This window comes from Marmota monax, unplaced genomic scaffold (genome assembly GCF_021218885.2).
Source record: "Marmota monax isolate L192 unplaced genomic scaffold, Marmota_monax_Labrador192_F-V1.1 WCK01_AAM20220418_F8-fsc00254, whole genome shotgun sequence".
Classification (NCBI taxonomy): Eukaryota; Metazoa; Chordata; class Mammalia; order Rodentia; family Sciuridae; genus Marmota; species Marmota monax.
In genome coordinates, this window is record NW_026694584.1 from 1,108,674 (window position 1) to 1,134,796 (window position 26,123).

Here is a 26,123-nt window from a genome sequence, read left to right on the forward strand (position 1 = left end):
GACGCCCATGTTCCTGCTCCTGGAGAAGCTCTAAACTCAGTCACGTCTTTCCCTCTCCATGTCCTCACTCAGATCAGCTGTGACAAGCAGGCAGGGGAGAAGACTTCAAAGGACACAGGGAGGAAGGATCAATACCTCTTATGTCTGCTCTGAAGAACCAGGTGCTCTTTAAAGGTAGAATTGGAATGTTCTCTAAGACCAAGACCAGCTGACTGGAGCAGTGAAGAGCAGAGCCCCAGCTAACAGCCCGGCTGGCACACGCTTTGCAGCTGCAAATGGACAAGCCCCCAAAGACCAGTGTCTGCTCTGTATTTTGAGACACTTGATGCAAAGCAGAGAACTCTGTCTGCTCTTAAATGACAAAACACAGGAGGACATAGTATGACCACATTTAACACTCAGGATGACACCGAGTACCCTCAATGGAGATGTCGTGTGAGCACTGCACAAGATGACAGAGACCATGGTTCAACAACAGACTCCTGGACTGTGCCCTGTAGCAATTTAATTTACGCAGCTATTGGGGAGCATTCACATTTTAGGGAAGCACTCCAAGATGGAGATTGTACTCTCTGGCTTTGTGCAAAGTAGTTCTAAAATGAGAAGAGTCAGTAACTGGTGACTTGAGGCTGCGTCCCCAGAGCTACAGGAAAAGTAAAACACAAAACCAAAAAAAGACCTCTGTTCAAGAACTCTATGTGGAGTGTATAGAAAGCTTAGCCTTTGTAACCAGGATGTGCACACAGGTCAACACGAGGGACGGTGCCCATGTAGGAAGCCCTACTTGTTCTTCCGAATCTTTGTGCCTGTGAGACCACAGTCCATGGTGAGCATCAACAGATGATGGCCAGCACCCAAGCCCTGCGGTTGCCCATTTGTGTTCATCTATTTTCTTGGAATATAGCCACACCTACTCTCCATGGCTGCTTTCTGCACCAACACAACGTTGGTAGGTTGTAAAGACTCAAGTGGCCTGCAGGGTTGGAAAGCCATCCTCTGTTCCCTATGGCAGAACTTTGGCGACTCCTCGTCGGTGGGTTATTGTAAGGATGAAAATGATTCAGCACAGTGCTTGGCACATGGGAGCTCTTCTAATAAGACTGATATGCTGAGAATCAAATGTGGTTTCAATGGCTGAATCCTGTGGATCCTGAACCATTTTACAAGAAGCTCTTGTTCAAAGTGCTTCATTTAGGAGAACGCCAAGAGTCTCCACCTGCTCTTGATGGAAAAATGGCCACAGACAAATGCAGCCCGAAAGGGCTCTGGGGCACTACTAGTCATCCATCAGGCTGGCAAAGCTCCTGAGTCCACAGCGTGCTCTGCCACTCCTGGGCCCTGCTGCTGGGAGTCACAGGCACAGTGGCACAGGCCTGTGATCCCAGCTACTGGGAAGGCTCAGACAGGAGGACCACAGGTTTGAGGCCAGCCTCAGCAACTTAGCAAGGCCTGTCTCAAAATGTTATATACTTAAATGTAACAAAATCCAAAGGAACTATATCAACTAGATCACTGGTCAAGTACATCAGTGCTGTTTCCTTAGGAGACAGCCCTTGTCAGTGGAATGCTTCAAGCAAGCCATTCCTGGTGCAGGCTCTGACAGTACACAAACCTGCAATCCATTGACTTATGAGGAGATGTCACATGAGCTGTTTAAATTTCTCGGGTATAAAACGGGATGTTGCAAAGTCAAATGCTCCCTGAAACCAGAGGGGGAAAGAAATGTGTGAGAAGCCTCATCTATCGCAGAGTCGGGACTGGTGTGAAGAAAGACCTGGGGTCTCCTGGGTCTCTCTGCATCACCTGTACCCACACGGCTTGTGTCCCTGAGACTATTAGCATTAGTGGGGATATTAGTATTATTTTGAAAATATATAAAACAAAACGAGGGAATTTTATTAAGAGTGAAGATTTTTCAGTGGAAAAGAGTGAAAAATGTAGCTTCAGAGAAGTTGAAAATTCTGCGAGGCCACATTTGAATCGGGAACACTGTATGAGCTCAGGATTTATTCTTCTTAAAAATATATTTCCTAGCTCCATCTGTCCACAAGGCCCAGAAAGGATGGCACCCAGTAGTGATGACCATCCCTGGTGTCTAGAGAGTGGTTTCAAAATGCCACTCCCCAGCAGGGGAAGCCGGGCTCCAGGAGGGACCCCTACTACAGGTCCACAGCAGAGGGTGGAGGAGACGGGAAGAGCCAGCTGTGCCAGGACCTGGGACCTTGAGGACCCGGAGGACCAGAGGGTCTGTGCCAAAGAACAGGAAGTCACGAGTCCCTTCCCAGGCTGCAAGTGGAACCCTCGAAAGTCCCACAACAGAGAGGTTAGAACACCCCCCCAAAGGGCAGCACAGAGGTCGAGTCCTGGCACCGAGAGATTCTACAAGTCAATGGGCCAGGCTTCTCCAAGCTTATGACTTAAAGAAAAACAAGATAAAGGGATTGTGGGGGGTAGGGGACCACTGATCAAATAAGGAGGCTTAAAAGAGGTCATAATGAGGAGGGACATGTGGCTTCTGGTGGCATGCAGATTCAAACCAAGAAAAAGGACATTTTCAACATGATTGGGAAATGTAAATATCAACTGGGTCTTTTTCGCCTGTTTCCAGTGCTGGGGATGAGCTGGCCTCGGGTCTGCAGGGCAAGCTTCTGCCACTGGGCTGCTTCAGTGCTGTGGCCAGTGCTGTGGCCAGGTCTTAAGGGACTGGGCTGAAGTTGTACTAGGGCTGGTTGTACTACTGCGGATGACAGTGGGTTAGGGCTCAGGGAGAAAATGCCTGTTGTTCTCACCTACAGAGGAAAGGATGGCGCGAGGTTAGAGGTTTTGCTTAACATATTTCAGCCCAAATCAGAAAATAGAAACAGTGAGTTTGGCCGAGCCCCATCGACGCTAGGTGTGGATATACGACCTCCACTGTCTCTCTCTACTTCTGTGTGTGTTTGAAATTCCTCATCACATGACGAAGAATCGAGAGAGAGATTTCACACTGGCATGAAGCCGGACCTGTTTTCCCCTCATCAATTTTTTTTTTTTCGGTACCAGAAATCAAACCCAAAGGCATTCAGCCACTGCACCACATCCCCAGCCCTTTCTTATTTTTTGAGACAAGAGACTCTTTCAGTTGCCTCAGCCTCCCAGGTCACTGGGATTGCAGGTGTGTGCCACTGCGCCCGGCACAACCCCCTGGGATCTGGTCATGCAAAGTCAATCTCTGTTGACACCCTGAACTAGTGACAAGAGCTGGAGGGAGACCAGGTCGTGATGGTGCCGGTGAGAGACGGAGCATGTAGGGACATGAGTAAATCCTGGAATCACTTACTCAGGGGCAAAGGACTGCTGTCAGAGGAGACTATTCTGTTGCCCCTGCAGAGACAACGCAGTTTTTAGTATTTTATTTTGACCACTCTGTGAACTTGAACATCCCCAGAAAAGAACATTTTCAATACAGTGAAAGCAACTAGTGAATATATACTTTTAGAGTAAAATAAAATTATAACTACTTTTCTCTCTTTTAATAGCTGCATCTCCATTGAAAGCTCAGTGTAAGACCCTAAATCCCAAAGGGAAGTGCTGCCTGCCACCTGCCACTCGACCCCCGGGAGGGGGTTTGGGACCTGTCCCGGCCCCACCTCCACATCTTTGATGTTATAATGACTCCATATTCTTTCTTTTGGGGACTCTGGCGAAGGAACACTTGTAGCTGCACAAGGTGTGACTCAGCATTGAACTTGGAGGTGACAGGAACTGCTTTAATAACTGGGAGAAGAGCAAGGCTTGCTGTCAGCCACTCCAGTTAACCTTGATTTCCACTCTGTGTGCTGGGATGGTTTATAGAGCAAAGCTCTGACTGTGCAAAGGCACTGAGGCTCCCAGAGGCAAGGCGATGTTGTGCCAAACAGTGGCGGCAACACAACTGATTTATATTCAAAAGACCTCTTGGAATAAAACAGGACAAGACAAGTAGCAGGAGGTGGAGACGTGCTGACCCGGCTTACCTTTCAAAGCCGATCTGCCGAAACGTCTTTTCCCACGTTGAGCCTGCAACAGAAGAAACAAGGTCAGTGCCCTCTTCACTGGCTCTGTCCTGCTGTGGCACGCTCTTGCTGGGCGCTTGCTTTGGCATCTACATGGAATGACCTAGTTTCACTCTACAACCCAACTCTGCCGATGGCCTTTGTATATTTTTGTTTTCCTCAATTTATTTAGTGTTTGATTGACAATATTGTACATATTATAGGCAACAGTGTGATGTATCCCCATATATATATGCATCATGTGAAGATCAAATCAGGGTAATTAGCATATTCATCACGGAAATATTTATTACTTTTTTTGCGGTGAGAATTTTCAAAGTCCTCTCTTTCGGCTATTTTGAAATTTACCGTAAGTTAATGCTAATTAGAATCAGCCCACTGTGCAATATGACATTAGAATTTATTTCTTCTATCAAACTATAATTCTGTGCCCTTGACAGCTCTCTCCCCATCCCACCCTCCCTTCCACCCTCCCCTCCGCCCTCCCAGTTGCTTCTTCTTCCAAGAGATCAGGTTTTCTAGGTTCCACAAATGGAGAAGACACAGAAATGGACAAAGGAGAGAAGATCAAACACAGTCATCCTCCAAACACCCAAGGATGCCCAGCTCAGGTCGGGTGAGTAAGCCTCTCTTGTGAAAACCCCAGCACCAAGCACTCCAACCCTCGGCCTGCAATCCGTGGTGCATATTCCCCTCCAGGTGACACCCTCAAGTCCAACCCACGCAACACACCTTCCTCTTACCAAGGCTGCACCAGGGGACCGCATTTTCACTCTTTAAATTTTGAACTGTTTTTTAATGGTTAAAAATGTAAAAATGCTATCCAGATCATATGAGGAGTAATAAATCCAAATCACAAAAGCAAAGAACACCTGGGTATAAACAACTGCCACAATTTTTCCATTCCTCCATAAGTGATAGGCACATAATAATTTTCCAAGTAGTTGACAGACAGAGAAACACTAATTTTTATCAAATAACATTTTAATAAAAATGTTTCATGTACATATGTTAAGGGTTTGGGCTAATTTGAGGGCTTTACATTTTCCTGAGGCCTAGCCAGTGGCAAAACTATTTTGATTTCAGCAACTATTATTCTAACAGATTGTTCATGTTACCCTAAATTCATAAGTTGTGCATTAATTGATAATCAGAGCAAATCATCACTGCCTTTCTGTGGACGATCATTCTGCTAGCAGGCAGTGGAAGATTCTGGCTTGAGTCTTCAGAGGTAGCTAAGAAGTGACCCCGCTTCTTTTCTGAAATCAAAAACACTGGGCAAGTGTTTGCGAGCCTTTCTTAACTCTACCTCAAGTGCTCCACCTTCTGGTAGCCACGCAGACACCCTCAGACATTACCTGGGCTCCTGGGAAAGCAGGAGCTTATACAGGAGGGGGTGGCCCCAGGCAGACTGAAGTAGCCCCGGGAGAGAGAGAAGCAGTCACAGCGAGCTGGAGTTTTACCCCAGGGTTTGGGTCCCTATGAGTTGGTCACGATGGAGTATTTCAAATGACCTTTATAATAAAGGACACAATTTCATATATGCATTACACACACACACCAAATTTAAAGCAGAGTTGGCTTATTTTCTTGGATGATGTCATTCTTCCAGCTGAATTCCAATATGTTTTTCTGAGTAGGAATTAAAGACACAGACTTTGAACTCACCAGCCCAGGAATTTTTTTTGGTCTCTGGCCCAGAGAAGCAGATCCCCTGTGAACATCTTGTGTCTTGTGAGCTTTATGCTAAGCCATCAAAAGTCCCGATTTCAGGGATTCTTGCTCCTAAAATCCTAGCCATCAAGACAGATAACTTGTCAGGCAAAAGCGCCATTGTATTCAAGGCCACTGGACTCTCTGCTCCAAAGTAAGGAGCAGGAGAGGAGAGTCTCCCATCGGGGCAGAAACAGATGCTGACCTCAGGCCAGGCGAAGCCCAGGGAGGCTGTGGGGAGGGATGGGATGAGGGAGGAAGTCTAGATGCCACGTCTTTAGACCCTTTAGCTTCTGGAGGGAAACAGGCACCTTTTAAACTGCTCTGTTATTTCCATTGCTTTCCCGGATCTTCTCCTCATATTCCCCAATTCCATTTAAATTTTAAGAAGACTCTTTTCTTAGCAGATTCAATTTATTATCAATATGAAATTCAAAAATAAATGATCCTGCTATACTGTTATATATTTGCTATTTGATGTTTTGAACATGGAGCTTTGTTCCTGTGGCAGAGAAATGGGAATTGTTCAGACAGGAAGGACACGGTCTTGGTGCAAGATGGGAGAGCGACCCCCGTGGGCACCCGAGCCTCTTGCACAGCGACAGCCTTCTTTCTGTGCACACCTTCCTAGCTTTCTCAGGTGCTGGGGGCATATTAAAACCTGCCTCCAGCCCTTAAACCCACAGTACCCCAGAGCTGTAGACTTTTATGTCCTTGGTCAGCGCCGCCTCACGATGAAATGAGAGGCAGGCAGTAAATGGAACAGACGTATCCAGATCCTTTGGCACCACGAGTATTTTTGGCAGCTCATTACTGACTTGCTGGGGAATTCTTTAAAGCCATTAACTGTGCTCCACGTGGTAAGGTAATACCACTCTCCTTTGCCAAAGCAGCCCGACTCTCGGAGGAAAAGCAGAGAAAACAAAAGTGTCTGGCAGATTGCCTGGACCAGACACTTGAAGAGAGATTTACCACGCCCACCCCCACCCGCGCGCTTCCCACAGCACCGCTTCCCGCGGTCAACTGCCATCTGAACCCTAAATGGAAAACCTCTGGAACAAAGAGAGACTGGTAAGCTTGGGCTAACTCTGATCACAGCGTATTGCTACAATTGCTCTATTTCATTATTAATGATCGCTAATTACTGAGCCCGATTGGCAGGTTAGACCCTGCACACGCCTGCATATTGAGGATCGAGGCGCATCCAGGGCTGGGCGACTCCTGGTTTCAGGCAGGCCCCACAGTTGGGAGGAGCCTGCTGTCCCTGCAGAGGGGTCTGTGGTGAGGAGGAGGATGCATGGAGGGAGACTCCTGCGGTGCTCAGAGAGGCTTCCTCCTCCTGTCCTGGGCCAAGAGCTGGAAACCGCAGGCTGGGAGTCTTCACTTCCAAAACCGGCTGCACAAAGCAGGAGGAAGAAGACACTGTGCAGCACCAGTCCCCACCCCCAGAACTGACGGGGGTCCACCTCCAGACCGAGTGCCACTCAGCTGGCCGAGCAGGTTTTAGTGCCTGGTCTCACATGTCCTGGGCACCTTTAACACCCACAACTCTGGCACTGCCACGACTCCCACAGGGGCTGACACGCCAGCGCACGCGGCCTTATCTCCCTGAAAGGATCTATCAGCAATTCCCCCCTCTAAGTGTGAACAAAGCTCTGTCGTTCTTTTCTCTCTCTCCTTCTTTCTCCCTATCATCTATCAATCAATCATCTATCAATATATCTATTATCTTTCACATATGTATCTATTATCTATCATCTATTATATATCATCTGTCGTCTTTCATCTATTATCCTTCATCTGTCTACATGTCTATCATCTGTGATCGATAATCTATAATCTATTATCTACCTACCTACCTATCATCTATCCACTGAAGAAATCAGCCAGCGTTGCTAACCCTGGTTTGCAATCAGGGCTCTGGTGTGTGAATCTCAGAAAACACAGAATGTGGACCATGGAAGTCAGAACAATGCCTTGAGATCCACATGTTGGACGCTGGTAGTGGCAGCATTCTTGGTAACTTGTAGCCATTTTTAACCACTTTTAAAGTCAAGAGAATGGACATTTCCCCCAAAGTAGCATAGCGATAAAAACAGGTATGCTTATTAGTCCCCTACAAACTGCTAACTTCATATATATTAGCTAATTTAACCTTCCCAAATACTCTGTGGAATCCATACAATCATTCCACCTCCTTTTCAAGTGAGCAAACAGGGCTGGGAGGTGAGGGATTTCAGGGCCCCTGTCCTTGACCCCCTGCTCACTCTCCTGCCATATGCTGGGTGCTGTCTTCTTCCTCCTGCTTTGGGGGGTGTCCTCGGCAGTTCATGTGTGGGAAAGTTAATCCCTCAATTCACATGCTGAGGCCATTTGGAGGGGGCTTTGGGGATAAAGAGGATTGAATGAAGACATCGTGGTGGGCCTCCATGACAGAAGAGAAGGAGACCAAAGCTAGCACTCCTGCTCTGTCTCACCACTCTACTCTGCCCTCAGCCAACGTTCCAGTGCAACAAGAAAGCCCTCACCAGCTGCCAGCACCATGCTCCTGGACATCTGGGCCTCTAGAGCCAAGGGTAAAATGAACCTTTATTCTTTGTAAATTACCCAACCTTTGACATTCCATTATAGCAACAGAAAACAGACTAAGACATCTTCTTTCTTCATTTTCCTATCATTTGTCTTCCACCCCATCTGGTTATAATATGGAATTAAAAAAAATCATTCCCCAAAGTGTTGTATGTCTGCTTATTAATTTTAGAGGTACGTGAGAGCCATGGTTGATGTTACCTGTCATCAAGCCCCTTTCCACATCAGCTTTCATCTAGCATGTGCAGACCTCAGTCAGCTTTGTTTAATATGTTGTACACACAGCAGGAGTGCAATCAGCACAAACAAATGTACCCAGATGAAAGGCCGTGTGTGCAGTGACACCTTTGCAGAGGGTTGATTATTTTTTATTTCTTTTGATTTTTCTGCAGTGGTGGTTTAAGCCAAAGGCCTCTGCTTGTTACTCAGATGTGAATTCTAGCAAAAGTTTTGTTGCTGGCCTCCTGTGGTTCCCTAGACAAGCTTCCCTTGTGTCTCTCCGCTTCCTGAACATAACACTGAGGGACTTTCAGCAAGTCATTTTTAGTCTGCAGTCTTAGTTTTTCATAAGTGTTATCAGTGGAAAAGCAAATTCTCCTGTCTTCGTGTTCTGAATTGGCCATGTGCCTCATTCTCCTGTTTCCTCCCTGACTGGGGCATGAGGCACTCTGTCAATCAATGCACTGCTCTGCTTCAACCACAGAAGTGAACTCATCTGCTTTTTCCTGGAGGAAAAACGTCATGGTAAACTGGGGTCAAGTGAGGCATAGATTTGCATCTAATTGGACAGTCACCACCAGGTGTGTCTTGGTCACTACAGACACTGGAACTTGGACATGTGCTGCTACTTTCTCAAAACAGTCTGCAGAAGAGGACTAATGATCCACAAAAGTGGTGGGGCATGCCGGCATATTCCTATAAAAGTGCAAGTACTTTCATATGACACAGGGGCTACCTGGCAGCTGAACATGTAGCCTGGCACGGGAATTGGTGACGGAACTCTCAAATATCAGGAAATCACACCGCATGTAAATTTTCTGCCAGAAACTTCATTGACATCATTTTTAATTCTTAAAAAGGAAAGATTTTCATATGCAATGAAAGGAGCCAACATTTTACCAGGCCATGCACATTGAATATAACATGGAATTGTGAGAAAAATAGATCTTTTTGCTCAGTTTACCACTTCACTAGGCAAATGTTCAGATGACCTTGTGTTGAACTTTAGCTCAAATCTACTGAACTCCAGCAATGGCTGTTCTCATGGGTGATGTGAGCCAAGTCATGCCACTTTCTTAGCCAATGAGCAATCTCAGCATTGTGGGCTAAATGCTGAGGTCTATAGAATTTTCCATGTCATATTTCCCAGGTGAGATTTTTCATTAATGGATTAAAAGTAAAAGGTAGAGATAGGCAAAAATCCTAATGTCTCTTAATTAATACTTCTCACATCAAACAACAGATTATTTTTAAAAGCATCATTTCCTTCCTTCTTTCCTTCCTCTTTTTCTCCCTCCCTCCCTCCCTTCCTCCTCCCTCCCTCCCTTCCTTTCTGCCAGGGATTGAACCCAGGGGCACTTAACCACTGAGTTGCATTCCCAGATCTTTCTTATTTTTTGACACATTATCTCATTAAGTTGCTTAGGACCTCTCTAAGTTGCTGAGGCTGGCTTTGAACTTGCAATCTTCCTGCCTCAGGCTCCTGAGCTGCTGGTATTACAGACATGTGCCACCGTGCCCGGCTAAAAGCATCATTTTCATTCCCACTATATTCTTTCTTTGTAATGTCCTTTTCCTCTGTCTGGTCACTTACATCTACATGAACCCTCTGTGGTGGGGGCATGTGGTCCTAAATCACCACAAAACAGGAAAATACCAGAAATAGTTTTGCACAGATATCCACATACCAAGACATTCACATTTTTATGCACATAAAAACAGGAGTCATGCCGGTTTGAGTCCTGCTTTGATTACTCAATAATACATAAAGTAACTCTTATAAACTGATAGGATGTAGAGAGTGACCTTAATGTATGTCCCCACAGTATTTCAAAATTTAACAAAACAAAACTCCTAACTAACAAATAAGACATATTTGCAAAAGAATGTGATGGACACCTGTGGTGCATATCTTTGAGTGGTCCACTATGGCTTTAGGGTAAGTCAACAGAAGCAGAATTATTGTGTCATCACGTATGGATATATGAAATTTTTATTGATAATATCAAATTCTATCCCCCAAATTCATTCAATACCTGCACTTGATTGAGTTCAGCTCTGTGAGTCCTTTTTTGTCTTTTACAAACCTTTTACTTTAACTTGTTTTATCATAATTAACCACGGAGCCAGGTCTGGCGGAGGTCTAGCAAGCCTACTCGGAGCCGCTGGCCCACGCCCTGCCACCTGCCCATCACATCTGTCTTTCTCCTACAGCTTGCTAAAATGCTTGATGTATTGGGGTTACTGTCTGCACCAAAGACACTTGTCCTTTGGGCTTACAGTTTCAAGCCCTGATTATTTCATTTTCCTGAAGTGAACTGAAGAATGTCTATGCTAGGAATTAATTCCCATCTCTTAGATTTTCGGTTCGCTGTTGCCCCAACAGGTGGGAATGGAGATGCTCTTGGATCCTCATGAGGCCTTGCATGTCTAATTACTTGAGTCCAGGGGTTCTGAGCGAGGGTCATGCTGTCACCCGGTTGGCCAGTCAGCCTGACGAGGTCCTTGCTCCTCTCTCTGCCCCGGGTGGAGACTGGGACACTCTAGTCACAAACATGCACCCTTCAGCTCCCCATCTCTGCCCGGAGGATGCTGCAGCCCCTTACCATTTTTTCTTTTGAAAAAACCTTTGATTTACTCTTTGACAAAACTTAAACCTTAATCAAATCCCTCATGACATCATTGATTTTTTAAAATAACCCTTGACTCTTCACTTTCCTGCTTTAAGACTGAATCTGACTGGCAGGTTGTGACGTGTTGGACACCCCCTAAAGTAGCTGCATACACACTGGAGAACCAACATGGGGACACACAGAGCAAAGCCGGCTCCGAGGGCCTGGGTGGAACTTCCTGGAGCCACTCGAGCTCCCTGGCCCGTGAGAGGCTCACGGCAGTGTTCTGTGCACGCGGCTCCCGGGCAGCGAGTGGCCCATCAGCCTCACAGGGACAGCAGTTGCACTGCATTCTTTGCCCACTGTGACCCCCTGACTCAGACACACTGGGTCACCCTAAACACTGGGTCACCGGGTGAGCTGTGCCTTGTCCACAGGTGCCTCGCTCTGAGGGGGCCAGAATTCCTAGGGACAGGAATCAGAAAGGCCCCCGTAGGGGCCAGGGAAGCAGTCAGGGTGGAGCCCTTGCTCAGCAGGCCTGAGCCTGGTTCCATCCCAGCCCTGCAAACACCTAGATCAGTGAAAGTTCCAGTGGGATTGTGGGAAAGACAGCCTAAGAGCAGGCTGGGAACTAAGCCGCGTCACAAATGGGGACAGGAAGGCCAGGCTTCTCTTTTAAAAGGCCAGGCCAAGCTGAGATGGGGAGGGACGAGGAGCAGGGGAAGTTGAGAGGGATAGCTGGAAGCATTCGGGACCAAGGACAGTGTGGCCCTGGGCTAAGACACGTGGGAGTCCTTGCAGGTACGGGAAAGAGAGCAGCTGAGCAGAGGACGAGGACAGCGCCAGGAGGACACTGCAGGATGCCTCAGTTGCAGAGGGACAGGGCCACTCCATGCACGAGTGAAGGAGTGGCCCTGGCCAGGCAGGGTACTCCGAGGAGGAGGATCGTGGTGGCACTGTGCAGTGCATGTGGGTGGCAGGGGTCGGCGGGATAGGTCTAGGTTGTTCGTGCAGAGTGAGGAGGCACGGGTGCGTGGGGCGGTGTGCTGGCTGACTGCCGTGTGGGTGGACGCGATCACACATATGCTCCACAGGTGCATCACGCTACTCAGAGAACTAGGACAGGTAGGCACCAAGACCACACAAGACAAGCCATCTGTTCTAGGCAGTGCAGAAAATGCTTGAGCATGTGGCCATGTCCATTGTTATCAAGAATACATCTTTATTGGGCAAATCTGTAACAATGGGCTGCTCCTGAACTGGCCCCGTCATCTGCTCCAAAACCTGCTTTAAAAAATACTCCTCGGACATGCACGTTTTTGCCTTGGCCTCCTTCTCCTAATGGGAATGCCTTCTGCATTTCCAGAAACTCTGGGTTTGGTCAGTCCCGAGCCAGAGGCGTAAGAGCTTCCTGGGTTTGGTGAGCATTGCCTTTGTCCAGGGTGTGGCTTTAGCTGGACTCTGGACCTGTGTCCTGCTGCTGCATTGTCTACAGTGGCTCTGGGGTCAAGTGGGATGTCTGAGGCGCTCACAGAGCTCCCACTTGCTCCATCTCATGTGGACTTCACGATATGACTTGAGGTAAGGATGTAGCAAGTTACAGGCAACTTGCTTCACAAGTGCAAGTCACTAGGGAGTGTGAATCAGTCACCTCGGACGTGCTCTTGGGAATATGGGCAGGTCTCACTCTGACAGGTCCTGCACAGCCGTGACCATGGCCCAACCTAGAGGAAAGGCCTGGGCCTGGGAGGAGTCTGCGGCAAGGGCCTCAGGAGCTGGTGGTCTCCAGCCACAACATCTCCTGAGTTGGCATCTTATCCACACGCACTTATCTCTGGGTCAATACATTGGCTTTTATCATTCCTCTCATGGGTTCCTGATGGCCTAAAACATGAGTGGCTTGCATCTGGGATGCTCACCTCCCTCTCCTTCAGGGTGTCACTGTTCTCTCAAAACCACACGTGAAGTCCCAGGAATTCCAGCAGGGCAGACAGCAAGGATTCAGCTTTTGCAGCAAAACAAATTTGGCCTTGAACCTCCGCCTACCACTTGCCGTGAGTCCGCTGCCATGGTCAGTCAAGGCAGCTCTGAAGGTGGGTCAGGGCCTTTTTTGCATGACTACAAGGGGAGCAGGTAAGCAGAGCATGTGTGCAGGGCTGGCGCGAGGCAGGTGGTGGATGACGGCAGCCACGGCTCCTGGAGGGGCTTGGGTGGTGGGCGAGGGACGGTGCCGAGACGTGAGCAGCACGCAGGAGCCTCAGGATGCCTATTGTGCAGACCCAACGCAGCACAGCCCCCTCGCCATCCCTTGGCTCAACACACCCACACACACATGCACACACACGCATGTGCGCACACACTCACACACACGCTTAGCTGAGAAATACATCTACATGTATAGCAGAGGACTTGGCATCGATTCTGGTCTGACTTTGCCACATCATTATGTTTTGTGGTTCCAGTTGATCCACGTCGTATTCCAGACCTTTCCGTTCAGTGTGGGTTTGCCAAAACTTTCCTAAAATTTTCTTGGGAAATGCACAGAAAGTCTAGTCAGGTCAAATGCATAAAAATCTTCATTCAACTGGGCATGAGGGCACACGTCTGTAATCCTAGTGACATGGGAGGCTGAGGCAGGGGGATCACAAGTTCGAGGCCAGCCTCAGCAGATTAGTGAGACCCTGTCTCAAAATAAAAATAAAAAGGGCTTGGGATGTGGCTCAGGGATAAGGTACACCTGGGTTCAATCTCCAGTACCAAAAATACAAGCAAACCAAAAACAAAACTACGAAGCCCACTTCGTTTCCTTCATTAACCTTAAGTCCTTCATGAAGGGCTTACCAACCTTATGAAAGTATTCTGATGGGTGCTTATGAGGTCATCCTTAAACTTACACAGGCCAACATGAGCCAATGTGGGAGGTCCCGGCTTCCGTAGAAGCCAAAGACCTTCCATGCTGGTCTTGAAGCTGTCATCTTTGTGCCCTGGATGGTAGGCCATAAGGGCAGGCACCCGGGAGGGGAGGGGAGGGGAGGGGAGGGGAGGGAAGGAGAGGGGAGGGGGGAACTTCCTGGGGCACAGCGCACCTCAGAGCTGCCTGTGTGAAGAACACCACTGCTCTCTGCTGTACTTAAGGCCCCAGGGACAAAGGGGAGTGGTGCATTTGTCACCTGGGTCACACATACAGGAGGAAGGCAAGCCGCAGTTTTCCTGGATGTCTTTCCTCTGTTTCCCCTCTTCTCTCCAGGGACCAGCGGCCACTTTTGCAAGTATGGTATTGTTATTTGTTCTGCCTTTCGATCCTCTCAAAAGTTAAGATCTCTTTCTTTCCTTCCTTCTTTTTCTTTTCTGTACTTTTTTTAGCAAAGACCCCTTTGAAAACTTGAGCCACTGACCAAAAAAAAAAAAGCATCCGCAAGGCTGACTCACACAGAAACTCCAGTGGGGTCAGCTACACGGGGGCATTTCCAGCTCCATTTGGAGGAGAGGGGGCCCACAGAGCAGGATGCAGTGGGGAGGGCTCCTCGGCTCCCACCACAGGCCACTGGAGAGGGGCTGGTGCCCCACAGCTCTGTGACAGCCAGGCTTTTGCTTCAGAATTGTGCTTTTTACTGATAAATATTGTGAACATTACATTCACACATAAGAATGTCTGACTAACCTCTTGGCACATAGCAGGGTCTCTGAGTTTTAAATCTGAACCGGTTGACAAGCAATCAATATGCCTCAAAAATGCAGCACATATCCAACTTTTAGAAAGTCTGTGTCCGTATAGAGTCTTTCAGATCCGAGGCATGAGGAAGGGGAGGCTGTCCTGGACTGAAGGCAGCACTCTGGACTCTGTGCTCTCCAGCAGAGAGCTCAAAGCCAGACCCACCCCGTCTGCCCCTCCAGCCCTCTGGGGCTGGTAACCAAAGCAGGCTCTGCTTGCTTTATTTATACTCTGTGTGCTTTAGGAGATATAAAAACTGGATTTTTAGGGGGATAAGTGCTTATGAAGAAGGCAGGAGAGCAAAGCCCAAGAACTTTGAGGTGGATTAAGGTATTGCGTCTGGGGAAGACCAAGGGTCCACCCTCACAGGAGCACCACACACCGGTGCTGCGGCCACAACAGCATTCCAGATGCAACCCCGCACACAAGTATGAGAGGCGGCTCACACTCAGGCCCTCAGGAAGGAGAGGCAAATCCTCAGGCTCTGGGACTACCACCCTCCCAGGTCTCCACATTGGAGAAAGGGAAAGGGCAACCCAGAAAGAAAAGTCAAAGGAAGACTTGTGGATCCGGTTCAGGGGTGCAGCACAGTGTGAGAGAGCGTCAGCAGGCCCCCGCCATGTCCCCGTGTCCACTGCCAGCCAGGCCCTCTGGAAAATGATCCATCGACACCCCACGGTTCCTTCCCCAGTGGCCTCCCTGTTCCACCAAGAGCTACTCAGTGCCCTTTTGAAAGAGGGAGCCAGAGTTTCATTTCATTTTTATAATCCTGACTTCTCACAGGCTATAAATAAAATAAATGAAAAAGGTCTGTTGTAAATGAATAAATGTCATAAATACGAATGAAATGGTTTAGCCATTCGGGTCCCAGGCCTGAATGCCCTCGCATCCCAAGTACACATAGGTCCAGGAGATTCTTCTGGATCCAACATTATAATAGCCAAAGTTCTCTTTGTTTATTAGCAACCTAAGGAGATTGGTAGCCACCTTCCTTAAAGCACTATCTCTCCCTCAGCTCACTGCCAGCGTGACCCTCCGCACATTAATGCCTGGAACTGCCCAGGACACTCTGGGAGGAACTGTGCAGGGGATGCAAGTCTACTCTTGGAGCATCTCAAACCTAAATGTCCCTGTCCTCTGGGTGCAAAAGCCCTTCACCTTTGTCCCCGTCTGTCTAATGGTTTAATTGAATGCATTAGCGGGAAGAGGGGGAAAGCCTCTTGGTTTGTCCTCATGATGACTCAGAGAGATTTATGGTCCTTTGCTGAAGCCCTGGCCAGCTGCAGGCTCCCAGCTGCTGTGGAAAAGGTGGCCAGGCCTCAGACTCTGTGCGCTGAGCATGAGCCACAGCTGTGATATAAATCAGTCACAGAGAGGGCTCTTGTTTATGCAATGACTGGAATATCCCAGCCCACTGCTCTTCTGAAATGGAGAACTCGGCGAAAGAAACTGCTGGACACAGTGTGAGCAAACCGTGGGTGCTCGCAGATAACACTCGGACACCAGGGCCTGTGTGCATGGAGTGTGTGTGCAGTATGTGTGTTTGCACGTGTGCTTGCAAGTGTGTGGCGTGTGTGTGGAGGGTTAGGCCCAAGGGCCATAGCAAAGAGCCCCTGATCCTGAGCGCCCACAAGGCTGACTCCCCGCTCCTCACCTGCTCCAGGAGGATACTCTCCCGCCCCCGGGTCTGATGACCCATCTTCAGCTGTTCCCAGTCACTTATTTCTGTAAGTCTGCTCCTTAATTACCTTCTTTACTGTTTACGTTTCACTTACGAAGTAGTTTACAGGGCTGGGGATGTGGCTCAGTGCATGGCATTTCCCTAGCATGTATGAGGCCCCAGCACTTCAAACAAACAAATAAATAAATAAATTGAGGGCGGTCAGCCAAAATTTTTTAAAAATGTAAGGTTTGGGGATGTAGCTCAGAGGTGAAGCGTGTGCCAGGCTCTGGGTTCAGCCCACTTAAAAATAAGTATCTCAGTAGCAATTAAATAAACAAGTGATAAAATTTACCACGTGGCAGGCACTAATCTAAGGCTTTATAAATATTAACATATTTTATTTAATCATCATGTCTGTTCTATAAGAATAGTAGGGACTAGTATGACAGCCACTTTATAGATGTGGGAACTGAGACCACAGAGAGGTTAACTAACTTGACTGGGGCACACAGCATTCCAAGGCAGACTATCTGGTTCTAACATCTGCATGCTGACCACACCATGGGACAGTGTTGCTCCCCTTTTCAGGAATGTCAATTTTTGATTCCGAGAGTACCATGGGAGGATTCCTGGTTTTCTTCCTTGGCACAGGATTGTTAGAGTCTGTAAACAAGTCAAGATGGTGCCTGGTATTTTGTGAGAGGGAGTGGTTTGTGAAGTAACGCCAGCGAGCCATTAAGTATGGAGATTCCTGATTGGTTGACTGCTGTATCTAGTTTATGTTAATTAAGATAAGCTGTGTGGAATGTATATATACCCCTTCTGTCCTACAATAAACGGCTCCCACTCCTGCTGTATCAATCTACACAAGTTGCTCGTCACCCTCTGGTTATTTTGCTGCAGGCGGACTGCGGCACAGGATGCCTGGGGACTTCAGGAAATGTCCCCTCATGCCACACAGGCTTATGAATACAAATGTGTGCTTTCCCGGGGAAGCCTGACCTGTGTCCCTTGCCCTGCATGGGGTGGGGCTTGGGGGGACAGTGTGGTCACTGCTTTCAAATCTCCATGCTGCTGTCCAGAGGGCACAGAAGCATGGAGGTGAGGAGGCAGGTTTGATTCCCTTTAAAGAACAGCTCCCTGAGGAACAGGATCCATGACACACGTTCCATGACACACGTTCCGTGACCCGAGAAAGGGCCGGTGCTGGGAACAGGCCGGCGACAGCAGCCTTGGTCCTCCGCTTGGCAGCCCACCGCCTGGGCCGCCCTCCCAGCCCGCCGGGACGTGGAAGGAAGCCCCAGCTCCCAGAACTCTCATTTTACCTGTGACTTCTGAGGAAAGATCTGCCAGGGGCTGATAATGAGAAGCAACTGATTTAAAATGGGGTCCTTAAATCGCCCCCTGCACCCCCAGGGAGACACCTGGGAAGGCTGTGGAGAGGGACCCAAATCCCACTTGCTTTCCAGAGCAGAGAAGCAGTGCTCTGTGAGCGGCTGTGGGGCCGGCCGGTCTGCTCCCCAGCAGTTTCTAGAGCTTGGGATGCTGCCTCTCAGGGCCTGAGGCCCTCTCCTGGGGGCCCGCCTCACTTTCTGCTGAAACTGTTTTGGCATCAGAGTTCTGAAACGGCAAGGTCTGGATTCTTTTTTTTTTTTTCCTTCTGTAATGCAAACTTTACAGCTCATAAACCCTCATTGGATTTATAAAGGTGCAGCTTGCTTTGGAATGTCTCCTAGAGTCTGGACTCACCCAGACTGCTTTTTAACATACTCCTCAAAAAATTGAGAAAAGAAAAGAAAAAGGAAGCCTCAGAAAACCAGAGAAGAGGGCTTTCTAATCAGCCAGGCTGCGGCCAGCCTGTGCAACACAGATGACAATCTTGCTCATCCCTGTCCCTTCATTTCTGGTGACCTGTTGGTCAGCTAATTCCCCTGGAAGGTGAAAGGCCTGGAGCAAACTTGTAAAAGCTCTGTCAAGACTAAAAGCCTGGGGCTAGAGTTTTTGAGCCCAAGTGCCAGAAACAGATGTTATCACTGTGGGGCAGGCCATCAAAAAAACTCAGCCCGGCGGAATGCATCACTGCTACAGATAAGAAAAAAAACAAATAATGGCGGGTGCGGCGGGTGCAGCGGCGCACGCCTATAATCCCAGCCACTCAGGAGGCTGAGACAGGAGGATGGCAAGTTCAAGGCCAGCCTGGATAATTTAGCGAGGCCCTGACTCAAAATATAATTAACAAGGGCTGGGGGATATGGCTCAGTGCTGCTGGGTTCAATGAAAGGAAGGAAGGAAGGAAGGAGGGAGGGAGGGAGGGAGGGAGGGAGGGAGAGGGAAAATAAAAATCCCGCAAGCTGTGTTTTTCCAAGTTCCGCTTTGAAGACCAAATTGAGAGGCTGTACACATGAGAGCCAAGGAGCATTCCCACCATGGTGCATCTGGCCTGGCAGGACCCCACGAGGAAAGCAGGGCTCCCTAGTTTCATGCCGTGGTGTGAGCCGCCATTCAGTTCCCAGCTTCCTCCTTTGATCCTCCCATGCCCTCTCCCTGAAAGCCCTGATGATCTGGAAAGTTCCTAAACTCATGCAGAATTTTTTTCTTCCCATCTGCTCTGTTTTCTCCATAATGCCAACTCTGGACAGACAACCCAGCTCACTGTCATAGAGAGAAATGAATATTTAGTTTATGAAGAGTAAATTATTTACTAGGAAATCACATGTGAGGACCAGGAGATGGCTCACACATTAAACACAGCTCCTTAAAATGCCCTCCCGGAGCCAGGAGCCGGTCCATGGATGAAGGCGAGGTCGCCTCCTGTCTGCTGAGTGCTTCACAGGCCTGTGCTCTTGCACAGCAAGCTGGGGAGGCCCGAAGGATGTTTCTGACTGTGAGCCTTGTGTCTCAGGGAGGCATCCTGCCCGCGTGGAGACAGCTCTGTGGAGTGGCCTGTGCCGGCAGGGATCTTCACAAGTGCCGAGCCCTCGTGGCTGGTGGTGAGCTTTGCACAGACAGGACGTGGCCCGAGAAGGTCCCACTTGGTGAGGGCTTTGCAGGTTACTGAGAGCCCCCATGTGTTCTTCTCCCTATGTACAGGGTCACCTTATCATAATGGTGTCCCTATGCTCCCTGCAACAGGCAAGTTGAAAACAGACCTGCAGTCAAGAGTCACACTGGGTTTCCATAAACTTAGATTTTTCCCTTCATTCCTCTCATTTCTCTAGTGTTCCAACTTCTAAATTCTGAGAACTTCTTTCCAGGTCCTTAATCCTGCAGAGCTACTTGTCGATTCTTCTAGGCACTTTATACACTCTAGATGGCCCCTCATTCCTCCTCTACCCAGACATCTAGCCAGGTTCTACCCACATTCTCAAAGGCTCTGCCCTGGCTTGCGCTTACCTAGGAAAATGGTAAATGAAGCCACCTTAACGTCGTCCTTTAACATCTGCTTTGATCCCGTTGGTTGAGACACAAATTGTGGGTTTTAGGGAGCAGAACAGAGAGGAGAGGAATGGCTTTCAGCAAGCAGCTGTGCAGGTAACAAAGTAATTCATGTCTTGCTTCTAATAACCAAACCATCTGCCATCTCAAATAGCATGGAGAGGCTGCATTTAAATGGGTTGCACCAAAATGGGAGCAAAGAATCAATGGAAAAACAGAAGGGGCATTAAGTTTTGGATCAGAAGATGTGTCGTTAAGTCTCCGTTTAGCCCACAGACTGTGAGGTGGCTGTGCCCAGCCTTCTCGTCTGTGTGATGGGCTTGCTGGTCCAGACTGCTTTCTGGCAGGTCTCAGCACAAACTGAAAGAGCAGCGAAAAGGGAGATTTGCAAAGAGCTAAGAGCTACAGACATATAACACGAAAAAAGTTAATATATGGGCATCTAATAGGTATTAATAGGAGAAATATCTGACCACAAGCAAACACCTATTTTACGTACCAACTTCTGCCAAAAACCCAAGGCTAGACAGAGGAAGGAAAGACTCGGAAGCCCAGCAGTCTCCTCAAGACGTCTCCCCAGGAAGTCAGCAAAGATTTCATATTTTTAGCTCTTAGTTTTAATTAGCCTTGAACCCTTCTAGAAAAATGCTAAAAATTAACTACTTAGACTTCACCCATGATCTATCAAGCATATTGTTCTAATGGTGACAATAAACATATTGATTCTTCATAATCAGAAAAAAGCATATTCAATGAATTTATGAAGTCACTTATTTCGAACCATGAAGATGATTTTTCAAAAACAAATTTCCCAGACATGAAAGTGATGAGTAGTAGTGGTCAGTCACATTTCAAAGCTGAATTGACATTCTGAGCATGTTCTGGGAGAAGACTCTGCAGACTGGGAGGTGTCCTGGGCCTTCTGTTACAGGTCGCCCCAAGGACAGATCCTGGGCCACCATCTGGTTCACGGACATGTGTGCATCACGACAAAGACTGAGCTGGGCAGGCAGTGAGGACGGCAGAAGAACCCACAGCACGTGCTATTAGGGGACGTGTGTGCCACAGGGGTTCACACAGCGGAGCTGAGCAGGGACGTGTGTGCCACAGGGGTTCACACAGGGGACTTCAGCAAGGGCGGCGCCAGACCGTGTCCTAGATGTCACCAAGGACAGTCAGCTGCCCCATGGGAAACACACCCCAAGGGGCCGGCCAGCCCTTCCTAGTCTAGAGGCGGCCACGCTTTGGCTTTCTTCATCTGTGACTGACACGGGGTCTGCTGTTTATTAACATCAGTGTGCCCTGTGCACGGGTGACGTTCGGCATGGATCTGAGTGCACAGAAGAGTCCGGCAGGGACAGGTAATGGGAAGCCAGCAAGCTCTTGCCCTGACGGGCTGCTCGCTGTTGGCTGGGTAAGCTGTTCTGAAATGGTGCTGGTCCAGCCTCCGGACCCACAGCACAGGTGCAGACGTGGACACAGACATACCTGATCCTGCCCACGGAGTCCCTGTGTGTCCTCTGTGAGCATTTCATGCGGCTGTACCCCAAGTTCCTTAGCAGACAGGGCCAGGGCCTTTGTGCACTCCACACACAAGAGTCACCCACACTTTGTGCCTGCTGGATACTGCGTGTCTAAGAGAATTCAGACCGACATGTGCTTGCATTGCTGCCCAGGAGAAAGGCTACAGAGAGGACACACAGGGCTTGAGTTCGCCTCTAAATATCCAGGACTGTGGGTATTGGCATCGAATCAATATTGACATCAGAGTCACCATTTTAGGTCAGGAGCCATTTTACCTAGAGGTTCCAAAGTCTGGGTTCGGAGGCAAAGCTGCTTAACTTCCCTAAGAACACAAGCCTGCTAAACGGTCAGCCCCCGCAGCTTTGACTCCTAAGCAGCTTACGAGGTTCCTCCTGTGGGCTATAAAGCTGCTCTGTGAGTGCCACAGGTGCTGCTCTCCTCCGAGGGGACAGCATTGGTGGAATACCTCCTGTTAACGACAATAAATCTCTTGCGTGGGATTCCGGTGTGTGGTGTGGTCCTTGGACTTTGCATGGACTCTGCAAGTGTCCTTTCAGTAGGTACTTACCAAAAAGATCCTAGCAGCTGTACATGACCAAATTTACCTGGATCCATTTACAACATTCACAACTGATCTAGAAACATCAATTGTCTCACAATTTAAATACCAAAACGCAGTTATGACCAATGAGGTACCTTAAACAATTATCCCATCTGAAATTTTTTTTTAAATAAAAAAATGTTCAGTACAATGTTTTTTAAACATTTGAATTCATCAATGACTTAAAAACAAAGTAGGAAAATCTTGGAAGTCAAAAAATAAGCATATTCTAGAAGCGTCTACCCTGATCTAAACAAAGCTAGACAACCATACCGAACACTGTGAGGTGATTATTGCCCCAGGCCCCACCTGAGGTAGGATGCCCTATGGAGACAGCGGAATAAAACTGAGACCCTGAACGGCTCCTTCCCATCCTGCAAATTTCAACTGTGGGGCTGGAGATGTGGTTCTGGGGCAGAGTGCTTGCTGAGCGTGCAAGAGACCCTGGATTTGATCCTTAGTGCCGCTAAATAAGTAGACAAATAAAGACATTTTAACTTGAAGGAATCTCACACAGAAGGAAACGGCAAGGTCCCTCATCCACCTGTACCAAGAAGGGAGAGGAAAACATCTTTCTCAGGAATTTGCATCCATACAAGTTGCCTGAATTCTCACACCCAACACAGCCTAAAAAGCTTCCAGCTGCGAATCTGTTTTAGGATGGTATTAGGCTGGCAGTGTCCTCAGGTCTCTGATAAAAGCAAAAGCTTCTTGTTCACTCAGAAAAGAACACCCCTACACACAGAGCCTCAGGGTTCCTTTATGGCAAACATCCCAGGAATAAAAGATGGAGGTGCAAATACGAAACACCCCAAACCCAAAGTGACCTAACTAGAGACCACCTAACTAGTGACCTAACTAGAGCTGAGGGACTAGGAGACAGAGGGGACAACAGTTGGCTCAATAAATTTAGATAAACAAAAGCGAAGACTGAAAACGTAAACAGAGAGAAAGAGACTCAAATGACAAACAAAAGCGTTTTTAAAAGAACCAAAGGAAAAGATTTTTGAAGGAAATGAAAATATAAATATTTAAAACAAATACTCTGCAGATGCGGCAATCGTCCATTTGGACAGATATAGAAGGGGATTAGGGAGGGAAAGCTCAAAAGAAGTCACCCAAAATACAACAGAAAGGACAGAGTTCCAAATCAGAGGAGTAAAAACAACAACAAAGACACTGTATTCAGAGAGACAGTGTGCATACATTTTCCCAGATTTGACTAAAGATGTCAATTCTTATGTGACAGTCCAATAAATCACAAGGATGAATAAAAAGGAATTTACAGTAAAAGTAAAGAACACTGCAAAGAAAATGAGCCTGGCCTAGTGACCCACACCCATGATCCCACCTACTTGGGAGGCTGAGACAGGAAGACCAAGTTTGAGGTCAGCCTAGGCAATTTAGTAAGAACTTGACTCAAAGTAAAAAATGAAAGGGCTGGGGATATTGTGCAGTGGTAGAGCACCCCTGGGTTTCATCCCCAGAACTGCAAAAAATTAATCTTCAAATCAATCTAAGAGAAAAAGGAGATTACCTGAAAAACAAAACAAAATAATTGAGCCCAAAGACAACATTAAAAGCAAGATTAGGTGAATATTGTTTATCTTCAAATCTTTAGGAGATTCCACTTCCAACCCAGATGGCGCTTCTGATCCCATATTTACCCTCCTGTCTAAGACAACCAGAAACATAAAATACATCAAAGACTAATGTATGGAATGAAGACTTTTCAAAACACTGGATCTCAGGCAACAAAGGACAGTGGTCCCCAAAAGAAAAAAAATGTGAAGCAAACGCAAGAGCTGCTCCCCGATTCCTGTCAGGAGGGTGCCCAGGTTCAGTGCAGGGAGGGGAGGGGAGAGGGGCAGAGCCCAGGCGCTCCCCAAGTACAGGACACGGGGTGCAGAGTCCAGGGAGACCAAGAGAGCTCAGTGCACAGCGGGGAGCTGGGAGAGAAGAGAGGGGGAGACTTGCCAAAGGCCCCAGCACCATGCTCTCACCGACAAGCACAAAGACCATCTGAACCTGAGGAAGAAGCCCTCTGAAGACACTGGAGGGACCAGAAGTACTGCCTCCCACCAGACACGCTGAGGGAAGACATGCTGCTCTGGTTTTCAGAACCACACCCCAAAGATGAAGGCTCTTCTTGATGACGTAACTGCTTTCCAGAACAGAGCTCAAGGTTCCATATAGGAATATAAAGAATGCCCAGTGCACAACAAGATAAAATTCACAAGGTAGGCATCCGACTAAAAATGACAAGATATAATGAATATGTAACAATGAATCCCACCATTATATACAACTATAGTGCACCAATAAACATGAAAAAAAATGAAGAAGAAGAGGGAGAAAGACCAGACTAACACTCTCCCCATCTCTTGTCATGTGGCAAGAGGACCATCACCAGATGTGAGCCCTGAACCTCCAGAACCATAGGCTAAAATAAATCTCTTTGCCTTCTTAAAAAAAATTACCAGATATATAAAGAAGTAGAAAACCACTATCCAAAATGAGTATTAAAAAAAGCAAATATAATCATCCCAGAGGTGCCACAGGTATTCTAATTAGCAAACGACAAACTCCAGAGTCATTATATTTCTTTTTCTTCTTCTTGTTTTTTTTTTTTTTTGTATCTGGGAATGAATCCAGGGGCGCTGTACACTGGGCCACATCCCCAGCCCTTTTATATTTTATTTTCAAACAGGATCTTGCTAAGTTGCTTAGGGCCTCACTATATTGCTGAGGCTGGCTTTGAACTCACGCTCCTCCTGCCTCAGCCTCCTGAGCTGCTGGGATTGCAGGTGTAAGCCACCATGCCCACCTTCATAATTCCATTTCATATGGAATTATGTTTGAAAAGTTAAGCGATGCACACAAGATATAAAAACACAACTATAATGACTAAAATGAAAAATAAACTGACTTGTTATTAGCAGCAGGTCAGAGTTTGCAGAAGAAAAGCCTAGCGTATGTGAGGACATAACACCAGAGACTAGCCAAAGAAAAACAGAGAGAAAAAGCGACCATTTAAAATGCAAGGAGCACCCTAGGTGTGAGCAGCCTAAGCTGGCACAGTGGGCATGTAACTGGACCCTGAAATAATGGCCAAGCACATTCTCAATCCCATGAAAGTATAAACACAAGAGAATCTCAAGGCACTCTGGGAAGGAGAAAGACGATAAAAGTCAGTGGATGGCACACCGTATTTAAATGCTCCAAATCATGAAGAACAGAAATCTTAAAAGCAACTAGATTAAAAATCCATGTTACTTGGAGAGAAGAGGGCAGGAAAGGCTTCAGATAGTCTGAGCAAGATAGTCAGATGACAAAGCGAGAAGACAGTGAAACGCTGTTTTTAAGATACTGGGAGAGAAATAATAAAAACCTGTCCACTTGCAATTCTGCATCCTGCAAGAACATATTCCAGAAATGAAAGGGATACTCCCTGGGGAGGCTAACATCCATCCCCACCTTGCGGCAACCAAGCAGGGTGTTCCAGGCTTCCCTTTCTCCCCTCCCTGGTGTTGGCAAGTTGCTGAGTTTCACAGTAAGTGAAGTGGGTTAGTATTACAGGAGGCAGACCCTGGTCAGTAAAAGGAGAACAGAACAAACCCAACATTTTGCATAATGGAAAAAAGAGTTTTAGCTAAAAACCCAGGAATTGGGATGAAAATGATCCTTAAAAATACTTATTCCTACAGAAGGTTTGTTATTTCTTGATTAGAATGAGTGCTTGGAGACTTGGTGTGTGTAGGTAGGAGGCAGTTTGGGACAGACAAGAAGTGCTTGCTGGAGTGCTTGAGGGTACCATGCATAGACTGAAGGTCCCAAAGGGGGAAAATTTCAAGAAGTAGCTACAAAAGCATGGTTGATTCTTTTGCTAAACCACCACATCATTTCTTAATAACAATCATCAATCCATAATGTTCTCTTTTGACTAATGCTTATAGAGAATTTATTTACATTATTTTTTTATAACATGTGCATTACAGAAATACCAAATATGCAAATAAAC

General features: G+C 47.5%; 1 protein-coding gene across 6 annotated transcripts in view; it reads right to left on the minus strand.

The window, feature by feature from the left end:
• Piezo2 (piezo type mechanosensitive ion channel component 2) overlaps positions 1–26,123 on the minus strand; it is a 359,603-nt gene that overhangs the window by 176,005 nt on the left and 157,475 nt on the right. For all 6 annotated transcript variants that reach the window (XM_058571847.1, XM_046421440.1, XM_046421436.1 and 3 more), the window contains exon 4: positions 3,996–4,038. In XM_058571847.1, coding sequence (XP_058427830.1) covers positions 3,996–4,038 — 43 coding nt within the window. The remainder of the gene's footprint in view (positions 1–3,995; positions 4,039–26,123) is intronic.